The 13,393-nt window shown below is 40.9% G+C and overlaps 1 protein-coding gene across 1 annotated transcript; it reads left to right on the forward strand.

Moving 5' to 3' along the window:
• Positions 1 to 1,974: 1,974 nt before the first annotated feature.
• LOC123095949 (alanine--tRNA ligase) lies at positions 1,975 to 11,651 on the forward strand. Its single transcript, XM_044517517.1, has 22 exons — positions 1,975 to 2,540; positions 3,363 to 3,503; positions 3,658 to 3,804; positions 3,953 to 4,105; positions 4,227 to 4,362; positions 4,933 to 5,029; positions 6,145 to 6,265; positions 7,103 to 7,171; positions 7,683 to 7,733; positions 7,865 to 7,960; positions 8,177 to 8,275; positions 8,524 to 8,646; positions 9,204 to 9,353; positions 9,447 to 9,518; positions 9,602 to 9,677; positions 9,757 to 9,899; positions 9,999 to 10,107; positions 10,185 to 10,375; positions 10,627 to 10,716; positions 10,839 to 11,024; positions 11,173 to 11,346; positions 11,427 to 11,651. The coding sequence occupies exons 1-22, from the start codon at positions 2,163 to 2,165 to the stop codon at positions 11,496 to 11,498; spliced, it is 2,874 nt and encodes a 957-aa protein (XP_044373452.1). The 5' UTR covers positions 1,975 to 2,162; the 3' UTR covers positions 11,499 to 11,651.
• The last annotated feature ends 1,742 nt before the right edge of the window (positions 11,652 to 13,393 follow it).

The raw sequence follows: 13,393 nt of genomic DNA on the forward strand, positions 1-13,393 counted from the left end.
TCTATATATATATCCGGATTAAAAAAAGTTAGAATAATCTATAATAGTGAATGGAGGGAGTACTGTTGATCTAGAAAGAGAGATCATCGATGATGATACATTGCAAACTGATGTGGACCTCTTCTCTCTCCCGTCTACACACAGACGTGCACACCCTGACAATCTTAGCTTTGTTTGGTGGGAACCATCGGTGCTACCATCACAGGAGCTCCGATGAGGACGGAGGCCGGGGCCTAGTTCTTGGCCCGATGTCTTCGGTGTGCGCTACATAAATGGCTACACAACCGCTCAAAATCTTATTGTGGAATGTGTGCCTTAAACGCACTGGCACGGAGGAACACAAATTTCTAGGTGGTGGTGGCTGCCAAACCAAGCACAGTGTGTTTTCAGGAGACGAAGATGGAGGTTGTAACCATGGAAAATTTGTATGCCATTGTTTGGGGAATTCATTTGAGAAATTTTTCTACTTGCCGGCTCATGGAACTAGGGGTGGTATCCTGCTTGCTTGGGATCCATGGACTATTGCGGGGGACTTCAGTTTGTTGGTAAACCCTGAGGACAAGAGCAATGCATCCATGAATCGGCAGATGATGGCAAGGCTTAGGGCGAAGTTAAGTAGACTCGAATTGAAGGAGCTTTATTTCAACGACCGGAGGTACACATGGTAAAACTAGCGGGAGCATGCAACTCTTGAGAAAACCCTACTGGCAACCGGTACTGGTTATGAATTTGAGTGAAACTTTTTCACACAAAACTTGCAATTTAAGGCATAGTCCATTGTCAAGTTGTGGATGGATGTATCTTAAAGATCTAGGCACAGTCTCTACTGAAACACTGGTATTAAACAAGTAGTGAGAAAAGACAAATCTCTAAATGGGTATTTGAGATCTGGTGGGGGATTGTTAGAAGTAAATGGCAATTTCTGAAATCTCAAATTAGCCCATGCGTAAAATGGCAAGTGATGGCTCTAAAGTATAGTACCACCCCGAAAGTTGAGGAGGTGTGAGAGCTCTTTATATAGTGGGTTCTCTCCACCACACCAAGTTATGTGTTGAGGAGAGAAAGAGAAGACTATACGCGCAATCTCACCTGGCCTGGCTGGGCTCGGGCCTGGGCGGCGCGGGTGTGTGACATGCGTGTAATGGTCCGCCTAAATCCGGTCCAAAGCCTTGTAGGGGGCGCAATTTCCTTTTGCCATTCTATTTCTTGATGTCTTGATAGATAAAGTTGATTGTTTGTTTGTCCGGTAAGTTTGACTTAGAAATCAAATCAGTTTGAAATCGTGATGGTGACACGATACCGCCTCTGGTCTTCCTATGTATATTGGTTACTGGCCTTGGCCAAAGATACATCAAAATTGAGCTAGGGTTTTGCCTCCTCTCTCTACTTGCACCGCCACCATAGTCTACTCCGTCCCGAACACCGGTGTGCATCGTGAACGGGAGAGCATGTCTCAGAAATCTCTCGCCCTTGTGATCCTGCACTGGGAAAGGGCAGATAAGGTTTTTTGGAAGCGCTCCACGCGACTACTCAAGTTCATCAACAAGGGTCCTATTCCAACAAGATCAGGTGCTGCTGCGCGGCGTCGTCACCAACATGTGCTCCGACCGGTCATCACCAACGTCATCATCGACAACATCGCGGCCTCTTCAACAGCCATGAGTACTTCATCTACGAACGATATCAGTACGCACACCGAGATACGATCTCATCTCTAATTACGATAGTTGTTGCATGTGCGTTGCTGTTGTTTAGATCATCTAGTATGCTAGAGCTATGCCTGCTAATTACTGTTCTAGTCATGAATTATTTATAGTGAAATAATTCATTAAATACTGTACCACGATCACTTTGGTTTGTGCGTGAGCGAGCAGGGAAGCGTCCACGTTAGTCCCGATGTCGTGCAGCTTGTGCTCACAGAAGCTTGGTGAAGAGGAGGCGTAGGCGGCAAGCTTAGTAGAAGTGTAAATATATAGTACTCCTACTCCTACCTTGTTTCGAACAACTTTGACCCTGAAAGTCTCTTCTATGTTGCACTTGCCCTGACAGCGTGCCGCCTACTCCTCATCACCAGGCCAAACACCAGGGTTTTGCCCGCCGCCACCGACCTCTCCTTCTTCCGAGCATCCACGGTCGCCGCGACCGCCACCGTCGGCCCTCCGATGGAGGTGGCGCCGGAGTGGCCGGCCGGCCGGGTCCGGGAGGTTTTCATCGACTTCTTCAAGTCCAGGTCGCACACGCCATGGCCGTCGAGCCCCGTGGTGCCCGTCGGCGACCCCACGCTCCTGTTCACCAACGCCGGGATGAACGGGTTCAAGGCGATATTCCTCGGCCTTGCCGCCCCGAACTCGCCGCTCGGCCGCCTGCGCCGCGCCTGCAACACCCAGAAGTGCATCCGCGCCGGCGGCAAGCACAACGACCTCGACGACGTGGGCAAGGACACCTACCACCACACCTTCTTCGAGATGCTCGGGAGCTGGTCCTTCGGGGACTACTTCAGGGAGGAGGCCATCGCGTATGCGTGGGAGCTCCTCACCCAGGTATCTATCGGGTTCTTCTTGCCTTCAGCCCCTTCTGAAGTTCTGATCGCTTGCGTGTTAGTTTGTATACACACTAGAAATACTTCTATATCAGATTATGGATCAGTAAAATTTAAGTGAAAGTTGGGTAATTGGCCAAAAAAAAACCTGAAAGTTAGGTTCACTTTGGTGGTTTCAGTGGTGAGTGAAAGCTTGTGTTTTGGGGATGATGTAATAGACATTAAGCACGAAACGATGATGAGGGTCTGTAACTTATGCGGTGATCTTGTACTTTTCATTTAATGACTGGACTGTTGAGGATTATTTAAAATTGTGAGAAATTAGCAATGTATTTTGATTTGTGTGCCTGTTTGGAGTAGGTTTGTTTGTTTAGCGATGACTTTGTGCAGCTATTGATAATCTAGCAGGACAAACTCTATTGTTATTACTTATAAATGTTCAAATGTACAGTATAACACTTAAATTTCTATTCATGCCATAGTGAAAAGCACCCTGAAATATATTTTTCGTTAAAGCCCCGCCCATGTATATAATTTCTATGCAAAAATGTGCTCTTTACTATTTTGCCAGAGTTATATTCATTGACTCTGGCCTTCTGATCTCCCATCTAAGATATAAAGTCATTATGTGCAGAGTGAATCTTGTTCTGGTCAGAGACATGTATGTTGCCTATTTTTTTATGTAGGGTCTCTGGACATAAATATATCTGAACAAGCAAAAATAAGAAAATGATGTGAAAAACTATAGATGTACAAATTTACAACTGAATTTAAACAATGGCTACCTTCTTACTACCTACTGATTGCTATTTCATATGTACAGGTCTACAAATTGCCCACTGATAGAATTTATGTAACATACTTTGGTGGTGATGAGAAAGCTGGTCTCACTCCCGATACAGAGTCGAAAATCATATGGTTGAAGTATCTACCGAATGAAAGAGTTCTGCCTTTCGGTTGCAAGGTATTCTGGATGTGCTTGGTTTGTTGGTCGAATTCCTGGCTATTTCGGACATTATTATGTTGTACTAGTTTCACTTTCTTCATTTCTGTTGGACCTATACTATTGTCTGAATGTCCCTATTAAAGAACAGTATTACAATGTATTCTTTGAGCAGGATAACTTTTGGGAGATGGGCGACACAGGTCCTTGTGGGCCATGCTCAGAGATTCATTTTGATCGTATTGGCAACCGCGACGCAGCTTCATTAGTGAATAATGATGACCCTACATGTATTGAGATATGGAATCTTGTGTTTATTCAGGTTAACATGCTATTCTTTAGAAACTCATTTCTTTGTAGATTGTTGAGCTTTAATCTCAACACACCGTCAGTTACTCTGTTTTATGTGTGCGCGCATATTTGCTTTTTATCTGTTCTATGCACTGACATTTGGCTATTTTAATACCCAGTTCAACAGGGAATCAGACGGTACTTTGAGTTCCCTGCCAGCAAAACACGTCGACACTGGAATGGGCTTTGAGCGTTTAACTTCTATCCTTCAGAATAAAATGAGCAATTACGATACAGATGTATTCATGCCACTATTTGATGCCATCCACAAGGTATTTTGTCCAGATGCACACTTGCAGCTTTGTTTGTGCTTATGAGTTGTGGCTACAGTAATAAATTGTTGACTAAAGTAAATGATATTCATTGTTAATTTGATATGCATTATGAATGCAGCTGGCAGGCGTTGGAATTCAACCATACTCTGGTAAATTAGGATCCGATGATGTTGGGCAAGTTGATATGGCATATAGGGTTGTTGCAGATCACATAAGAACCCTTTCTTTTGCTATTGCTGATGGTTCTCAACCTGGTGAGTTCATACTGTTTTGGTTGGGGATACATGATTTAAAATGATTGCCATCCATTTATATTGTTTAGTTGTGTAAACAGATGGACTAATAATAATGCACCTGAATGCCTTGTTAAGTTGCTTGCTGCATTGCGTCCTACACAATAGGATGTTTAAGTATCTCTATCTCATATTTGTATGTGAGACAATATTAATTAGTAATCTAGAATGACATATAATATGAATTAAGCAGTTAATGATTCTCTTGCTTGTCGTATATGCAGTAGAAATTACCACTTGGATCTATAATAGCTGCAATATAATATCATATGGTGCACATATGTTGCAGTTACATAATATTTCGGCAATAAAAGTTCAGAACAACTGCAGAAAATATGTTACTGACTACATTCAGCTTAATGGGATTGTTTTCGGTGGATCCACCATCTTTGATCAACCTATCTAGTGCGGATGGTGTAGAATTGAAAGATTTTGTCGTAACTACTGAGCTATTGTATTTTTACAGTGTTTCAGGGCTTCGTTTTGTGTTATACAATGTGTTTCTTTGTTCTAATACAAGTTTTTCTGTAGGAAATGAGGGAAGAGAGTATGTTCTAAGACGTATACTTAGACGTGCTGTTCACTTTGGTCATCAAAAATTGATGGCAAAGAAAGGATTTTTTAGCTCGTAAGAACTGTAACCTGCATCTGTTTTATTCTGTACATTTTCCTTATTGATATATTTGCAGCTTTTTGTTTACTCGGAATGCTGAAAATGTAATGTAAGGCTTATGAGAATGACTGTAGATGTCCAGAATTTTGCTCTAGCCAGGATGTTCTGCTTTGGTTGTGAAATGGAACATTCACCCACGCCAGTTGAACGTAATTGCAAGTCACACCATATTCTGTAAAAAATAACTACATCATAGACATGAATATCCAAAGTACAGTAACATGAGGTGGGCACATAGAAGTTACAGCAGGTGATCGTAGAATAGTCGATCTGTACATTCTCTTAAAAAAGCTAACTTCATAATTACTAATTAGCTGTATTAGCACATGTTTCCTGAAGAGAGACACGGTACCAGGCAGGATTCCTGGCTGTAGCTGATTTTGTTGATGGATGGTTGGGTACTGGGAGAACAAACTCCAGCCTAGAATTTGTTGAAATTTGAACTTAAATCGTGAAAACAGCGCTAGGCAGGAGTAAATCTGAAATTTTGCATTTCATCCATGAAATTTGGTTCAAGGAATAAATTGGTTGGTGAGGATTTATTGCAATTTGGAACTTGAAATCTTGGTACAACCCTTTAAGTGGTGATATGTGTCAGGAGTGAGGACAATGCACTACAATAGAAGTGTATGTTCTATTTATTGAATATTTTTAGTAGGTTCAAATGTTAACTCTGGGTCATTAGTACTGTTTGAGTTAACAAGATTATGTGTCCTTTATGACACTTATCCTTGAAAAAAGCCTGGGTCTCCGGTAAGTTAAAGGAACCTTAACTAGTGGTCAATTTCTTTGTTTTGAAAGGAATTTTACAGGAAATCTGAGCTAGCATCTGTCCAATTTTTGTGTGGTACTTTGAAGGTTAGCAGATTGACATTCGACAACGAAGTATTGGGCACCGCCCTTTTAAACATGATAACCTTTTGTGTTTTTACTTCTGCTGTTCTGCATCAATTTTTTCAAGTTGTTTCTGATTCTCTCTCCATATTTCCGGTGACTGGCATCCCTCACTCATCGGTTTTGTTCTCAAAGGTTCATTTGATTTACAATTATTTTGTATCTTGCTTGTATAGCCTTGTAGATGTTTTTGTCCAATTGATGGGTGACGTGTTTCCTGAGCTGAAGGACAATGAAAAGAAGATTAAAGATATAATTAGAGACGAAGAGGCAAGCTTTGAGAACACTCTAGTGAAGGTAATGTTGGTTGCCAGGAGTATTTGCATAACAGTAACATCAATTTGGTCCAAGTGAAGTTTGTTGAAATAATTTCATTGCAGTCAAATCCGAGTGTTTGCACACTCTTAGGCAGTGTTTTCCTACTTTATCCTTTTCTTTAAAGCATACTTTATCCTTCTGAACAAGTGCTAGTCTCAAAGTAATTTAGCTAGTTTGTTATCAGATAACCCATTTTTTTGTTGTTCCGGAGGCTCTGGGCCAGTTTATATCTTGTATCTTCTGTACCACTGTTTTGCTCGTGCGATACTGCTAAAGGCTTTATATATATATATTAAAAGTTCTGCCGAGTAACCAGGTAGTGTCTTGTTTTGAGGCAACACATTAAGGAAGATATCCAGGGTGATAGTTTCAATCTTGGTTTACAACAGCTTAGTTCAATCACAATAATCAGCCTACATGATAAATTGTTTCACTTTTTCTATGAAATGACCATTAGTGATCCAATTTATTTGGTTTTCACATGGGCATGATTCTGTTTATCATGCTTATATTTTAAGGGCAGTTCCAACTAGGCTCCTCCATTGTGTTTCATACTCCCTCCGTCCCAAAATTCTTGTCTTACATTTGTCAAAATATGGATGTATCTAGTTACGTTTTAGTGTTAGATACATCCGTATCTAGACAAATTTAAGACAAGAATTTTGGGACGGAGGGAGTATATAGAAACAGGGACTAAAAAAGCTTACTGTTGAAGTTTAGTTGACCGTTCTTTTCTTAGAACCATCATAATATATATTGTCGTTTCTTGTGGCTGTTCAGCCAGTTAACTGATTGTGCTGTTGGTGTAATTTTTAGGGATATGAGAGATTTAAGAAAGCTGCAGATGCTGTCAAGGAGAATGGAGGGGCAGTGCTTAGTGGCCAGGCAAGTGCTTTGGTTTTGAGTTACCACCGCATTACTTGATTTATTTATTTTTTCACTAGAAGATGTTTGAATCTAAGCAGACTTATAGTTCTTTTATTGTCTGAGCATGTTGTGTTATATATTCTCTATAGTAATGTGGAATAATTCCTTATTTCGAGAATGGAAGTTCACTGCATAGAAACAGGCCTCTTAGATCATACTTCATATGATGATCTCTCCAAACAGGCACAAGCTTATCGCCAAATGTCCCTTCTATTAAGAAGACCTCCCGGCCGTGAGGCTTATCCAGGGGATGTTTTTTATTTGCATTCACGCCTTTTAGAAAGAGCCGCTAAATTAAATTCTCTTTTAGGCGAAGGAAGTATGACCGCTTTACCAATAGTTGAGACTCAATCTGGAGACGTTTCCGCCTATATTCCGCATGTTTATCAATGTTCTGTTACGCCTTGCTGAACTTTTCAAGTTTATATTGCCATCTTTCATGTATTGCAACCATTATTTATACTTTCAGGATGCATTTGTTCTGTGGGACACCTATGGTTATCCAACTGATTTGACTGAGGTTTGTTCTTCATGTTTTCATCAGTAAATTTAATCAAATTAATTTGACAGTGGTATACTTTTCCTGTTTATGCTGTTGTTAAATCTTTTATTGTCTGTTTTTCTGGTATCGTTCTTGTTTCCTATCTCAAGGTCATGGCAGTTGACTTCGGGCTATCTGTTGACATGGAGGGTTTTAATGTTTCTATGGAAGAAGCAAGGCAAAAGGCTAGGAATGCTCGCTACAAGGTTGTACTTATTTCTCCTTAATATGAAACTTAATCCATCACTTGTGGTCTTTTATGCTATCCAAGTATTATTCATACTGTTTGTTGTTTAATAATGATGTAATTAACTAAATTAGCATCTCTTATATGCCACTGGTGCTCAATTGATGGGCAACTTTTGTCTGTTATGGTTTATATCATACTTATTTCTGATTTTTCTATATATGTTTTCTTGCAGGCTGGTGGCAAATCTATTGTCCTGGATGCTAATGCTACATCGCAGCTGCACAATCAGGGGCTTTCCAGCACAAATGATAGCCCGAAATTCCAACACGAGGTTACATGATTAATTACATTATTTAGTTGTGGTTTGGCTATTAGGTGCAGTTCCTTACAATATTCAGTGCCTGTTTGGGATTACGTAGAATTTCATTCTAGTTTGGCCCAAAAATTTACAAAACAATCCCCTTCTTCGAATCACCTTCAAGTAGTGAATTTAACTGGCTACCAGCTTTTGATTGTTTTTGCACTGTTCATACTTCGCACTGTGGTTACTGGTTAAACACTTGTATATTGTTTTTGCAGGTACATAGCAGTGTGGTGAAAGCTATCTATACTGGCTCAGAGTTCATAACCACTGCATCTGGTGATGAAGATTTTGGTTTGGTTTTGGAAAGCACAAGCTTCTATGCGGAACAGGGTGGTCAGGTACAACTTCACTTCTGACAGTGTCATGTTGGTGTAGTTGAATGAAAATGTCAATTGCAATCACCTCTCAAGTTATAATCATGCGATGAATTATCAGCTTACCTACTGAATAAGCATGCCATTCTGTTTTTTAATGTAATTGTCATGTGGTGCCATTACTACAGGAAGAAACCCCAGCTGACATTAGCTCAATATATAGTTATCTTAGTTTGTGAGTTAGATATTTTCTATAGTAACTATTGAGATGTCTGAAGGGATGTCCTCCTGTAGAAATGGCCCCACATGACAGTAAGTTTGTTAAATTTAACAGAATTATGTTGGTTGATTCATTAGTAAAGTAGACGCACAGTTTCTGTTTGAAAGTTTTTCTTTGATTGTAACCAGAACAAAAAATGATTAGTGCACCCTAAAGAGTGATGCCTCCCGTTGGTTGTATACTTGCATATATAAACTTTTCCTCTTTTTAATGAACGATACACAGCTCTCCTGCATGTTTGAGAGCTGCGCCGTGCATTGTATGAACTCTGTTGACATGCCATATGATATTTCTGGATTAGATCTATGACACTGGGAGCATCGAGGGGCCATCTGGATCTTTCGCTGTGAACAATGTCCAAGTGTTTGCTGGCTATGTCCTGCATATCTGTTCATTTCTGGAAGGGTCTGACTCCAGGGCATTGTCTGTTGGTGATGAAGTGAAATGCAAGGTAGCATTCTTTACTGATTATTTATTTATGCCGAATCAGTTAACCTGTGAAATTTGCTAAATTACATTGTCATACTTCTGTTACTCTTGGTAGGTTGATTACGCAAGGCGTGCTCTCATTGCTCCAAACCACACATGTACCCATATGCTGAACTTTGCTCTAAGGGTATGTTCTCAAGCCTCTCAGATTTACAGGGAGTGCTTTTCAATTTTTTTGCGCTCATGATGGTTTCGCTATTGTAAGTGTAGAAAGTACTTGGTGACCATGTTGACCAGAAAGGTTCCATTGTTCTTCCAGAGAAGCTGAGATTTGATTTCTCCCATGGTATGCTGTGATTCCTTTTATATCGCATCCACATGATGTTTTTCCTCGGCTTGTCAACTCAACTGTTAGTACACAACAGGGAAACCTGTTCAGCCTGAAGATTTAAGAAGAATCGAGGATATAGTGAACCAACAAATAAAGGACGGGCTGGAGGTACATGCACAAGAAATAAAATTAGCTGACGCAAAGCGCATAAATGGCCTGCGAGCGGTATTTGGTGAAGTGCGTTCTCTTACCGAGCTTGACATACCATCATGTTCTCATATCTCGTATGCCTGCCCTGCTGTTTGGTGTAATTCGTTTTACATACGGACTTTGTAGATCTACCCTGATCCTGTAAGAGTTGTATCGATTGGTCCCAAAGTGGAAGATCTTCTTGCAAACCCTGAAAGCAAACAATGGTTATCCATATCAACTGAGCTGTGCGGAGGTATAGTTTTTTACTACTCTGTTCTATGTAATTCTACGTTTGTGCGTTTACGTCATCTGAAAGTTTATGTACATCAGGTACGCACATTTCGAACACTAGAGATGCTGCAGCATTTGCCCTCATATCTGAAGAGGGTATCGCAAAAGGTGTTCGGAGGATAACGGCTGTTACTGCTGAGTGTGCCTCCCAGGCTATCAAGTTGGCACAATTGATCGAAACTGATATCAATGAAGCATCTAAACTACTGGACGGAGCGACATTGGAAAAGGTACTAAGCTTTTACCTTTTGTGCTTGTGTCTCTTCAGTATTAGCTATATTATATATATATGGCTTTGATACTCTGATAAACTGGATATTATTATAAGCTTTTGGGATTTTTTATTTTTGTTTGTTTTCTTACAAATATTATGTCCTTGGCCTTTATATGAATAGATACATGATGTCAATTTTACTTTGTGCCATTTCCTGTTGATCTGCTTTGTATTAGATTGTATCTAAGAATGATGTTTCTTCATCAGAAAATTGGGTCCATCAAGAATACACTGGATGCAGCTGCTATCCCAGCTGCAAGAAAAGCTGATCTAAGAGGCAATATCTCAAAATTGGAGGTCTGTAAATGTTTCAGTCATTTGTCACATCTTGTCAAGGAGAAAGTATTTCGTACTATATTTGGTATTCTATTGGTAGTTTAAATGAAACTTGCTGATTATAGCTGTGTTGCATATATCAGGATCAACTTAGGAAGGCCAAGAAGAAAATGGGCGAAGAAAATATCCAAAAGGCTGTCAAGACTGCCATGGATGCCGCAGAAGCTGCTGTTTCTCAAGGAAAACCCTTCTGTGTTACTCGTGCCGATGTGGGTCTTGATACCACTGCTGTCCGTGAAGCAGTTGTCAAAGCCATGAACCGTTTCAAGGTTGGTACTCCAGTCCATTTCTGTCTAGTAGTGTCCCCATCATTCATCCAGAATTAACTGTAGATTCTGCCTAATTTCTAACTTACTCCAAGAATTTTGTACGAATCAAAACATTAAATTTGTATTCCTTGTGTCAAAAAATTTCCAGAGTCTGCCGGTGATGGTATTCAGCATAGACGAGTCATCAAACAAGGCTGTTGTTTATGCCGGTGTACCTCCCGACGCACCCAATGTCTTCAAGGTGTTGGATTGGCTTACGCCTTCGATCGCACCACTCAAGGGGAGAGGAGGCGGCGGCAAGAACGGTCTTGCCCAGGGCCAGGTGAGGCATTGTTTATTAATCTTTAAGCGAAGTCTCTTTGGTAAAAAGTCTACTAATTATCTCTGAATCCTGCAATGCAGGGAAGTGATGCTTCTCGGGTCCAGGAGGCCATGGAGATTGCTACCCAGATAGCTTCAATGAAGCTGAGCTGATTTGTTGGCACTGGCCTTTGAAGTCTGTTTCCACAGTACATATGTAAATGTGTTAGTATAGTTTGGTTTATCAAAATTGAGCGAAATAGTGAAATTTCTATATCAATCAATGGCTGTTGTGCTTACTATAAAAAAATGCTTATAGCAATCATCCTTTGAAGTCTCACGGCTGGCTGGCTGGCGTCCGAGTTTTGATATTGGCTTCGTTAGGGAGCCACCATTATTGCGGTGGCTTCCTCTTCAAGGATAGTTCGTATGGATGTGGATTGTGTAGGCATGGCATGATTTCAGTGTAGGGAGAATTACGAGTCCCATGTAATTTGTGACATCTTATGAACATTTCTTTTACTAATTCTTAATGGACTATGATCTTTTTTTACCCGAGGCCTAGATGCCACAGAAGATTGAAATCCGAGCAGTCCGACCATTGTAGCAAAAATCCCATATGTGCAACAAAATTTTATACTCTTGCAACATCATTGCATCATTTTTTCACATGTGTCAAAACCTTGAAGGAGACAACACAACACAACATTTGAGACACCACATGCAATAGTTCTTTGTATGCAATAAATCCCCAATACTAAACTAGGAGGCTTCGAGTGTGTCGCACGGTAAAGGTCCATTTATCTTTTTTTGGGGGGGGGGTGTATAATATAAGGCACCCCTTCTCTTTTCAACAGAACTCAAACGAAGAAAAATTACAATGCAGTCACTCCAACCGGCTTCAGTTTGGAAACGCTCCTTCGATCGCCGGGGACAAAACCACTGGGCCTCGAAGAATTGCCGCCACCGCATCATCGGTAGCCAAGCTCGTCGGAGAAAAAAGAGGTCGGCTCCATGTAGAAGCCGAGAAAATGCCTCCCATCAGGCATCAAGCCAGGACGGAAGATCAGAGCCGACAAGAACGCCGTCGCACTATTAGACCGCCATTGAGCTAGAAGAGTCACAGGTGAGGCGCCAGACACAGGCCATCGAGCGCCTTAGATGAGCTCCAGCAGACGGCCAGGGGCCATCGCTCCACATAATCCGATGGTGAGGATTCACATCAACCCAATCGGCCAGATCCAGAACTCCACACAATCCCTTCTTCCCATCTCCATGGCAGCAACCGAAGAACATGACAAGAGGAACAATTGTTGGTTCAACTGCATGACAAGTTACAACTTGTTGAACATAGTGCATAACGGGAAAGCTATGTTCCGTTTTCATTGAATACCCATGCTCCACATGTTGTTGTTTATGTTTTGTATAAAGTGAGCTTGTTAGTAGATTTCAGCATCAGCATGGAACTTCATCATTAATAAAGTACACATTTATAGACTTAATTGATTGTGATCATTTGTTGTGCGCTACATACAGGAAAAAACTATTTTTGACCCCTCACCTATTTTGGACAAGTTTAGTTTTGGTCGATAAACTATAAAAGAAGATAAACAAGACCCTTAACTTTCCAACAAAACAAGTTTGGTTTCATGTTTGAGTCAACGCGATATGATGGATGATGTGTGATTTCACGAAGTGACAATCCAATCAACAAAAATATGAAAAGAATTCAAATATACGGGAGTGGTATTATAGCAAGAAGGCAACGCCAGCGGGGTGCTCTCAGACCAGGCCGCCTAGCATATGGTATAGCCGGATGAGGTAGTGACATTGCTTCGTGCTTGTTGCGTTCTTATTTTAGGCAATAGTGAAGGACCGTCCCATGCCCATGGGGCTCGAATGGGTGAAGGGATGCAACAATCTAGTTAAAAGTCATGCCAAAATAGGTTCAGTGGTGGCCACGATAGCACTCACGTCTATCTTACTCCTAGAGTTGTTGTCGAAGAATTTGTTTCTCCCCTCCCAAGGCCATAATGCGTGATATATGAGAGAGAAAATTGCACAAATTA

This window comes from Triticum aestivum, chromosome 4D, assembly GCF_018294505.1.
Source record: "Triticum aestivum cultivar Chinese Spring chromosome 4D, IWGSC CS RefSeq v2.1, whole genome shotgun sequence".
Classification (NCBI taxonomy): domain Eukaryota; kingdom Viridiplantae; phylum Streptophyta; class Magnoliopsida; order Poales; family Poaceae; genus Triticum; species Triticum aestivum.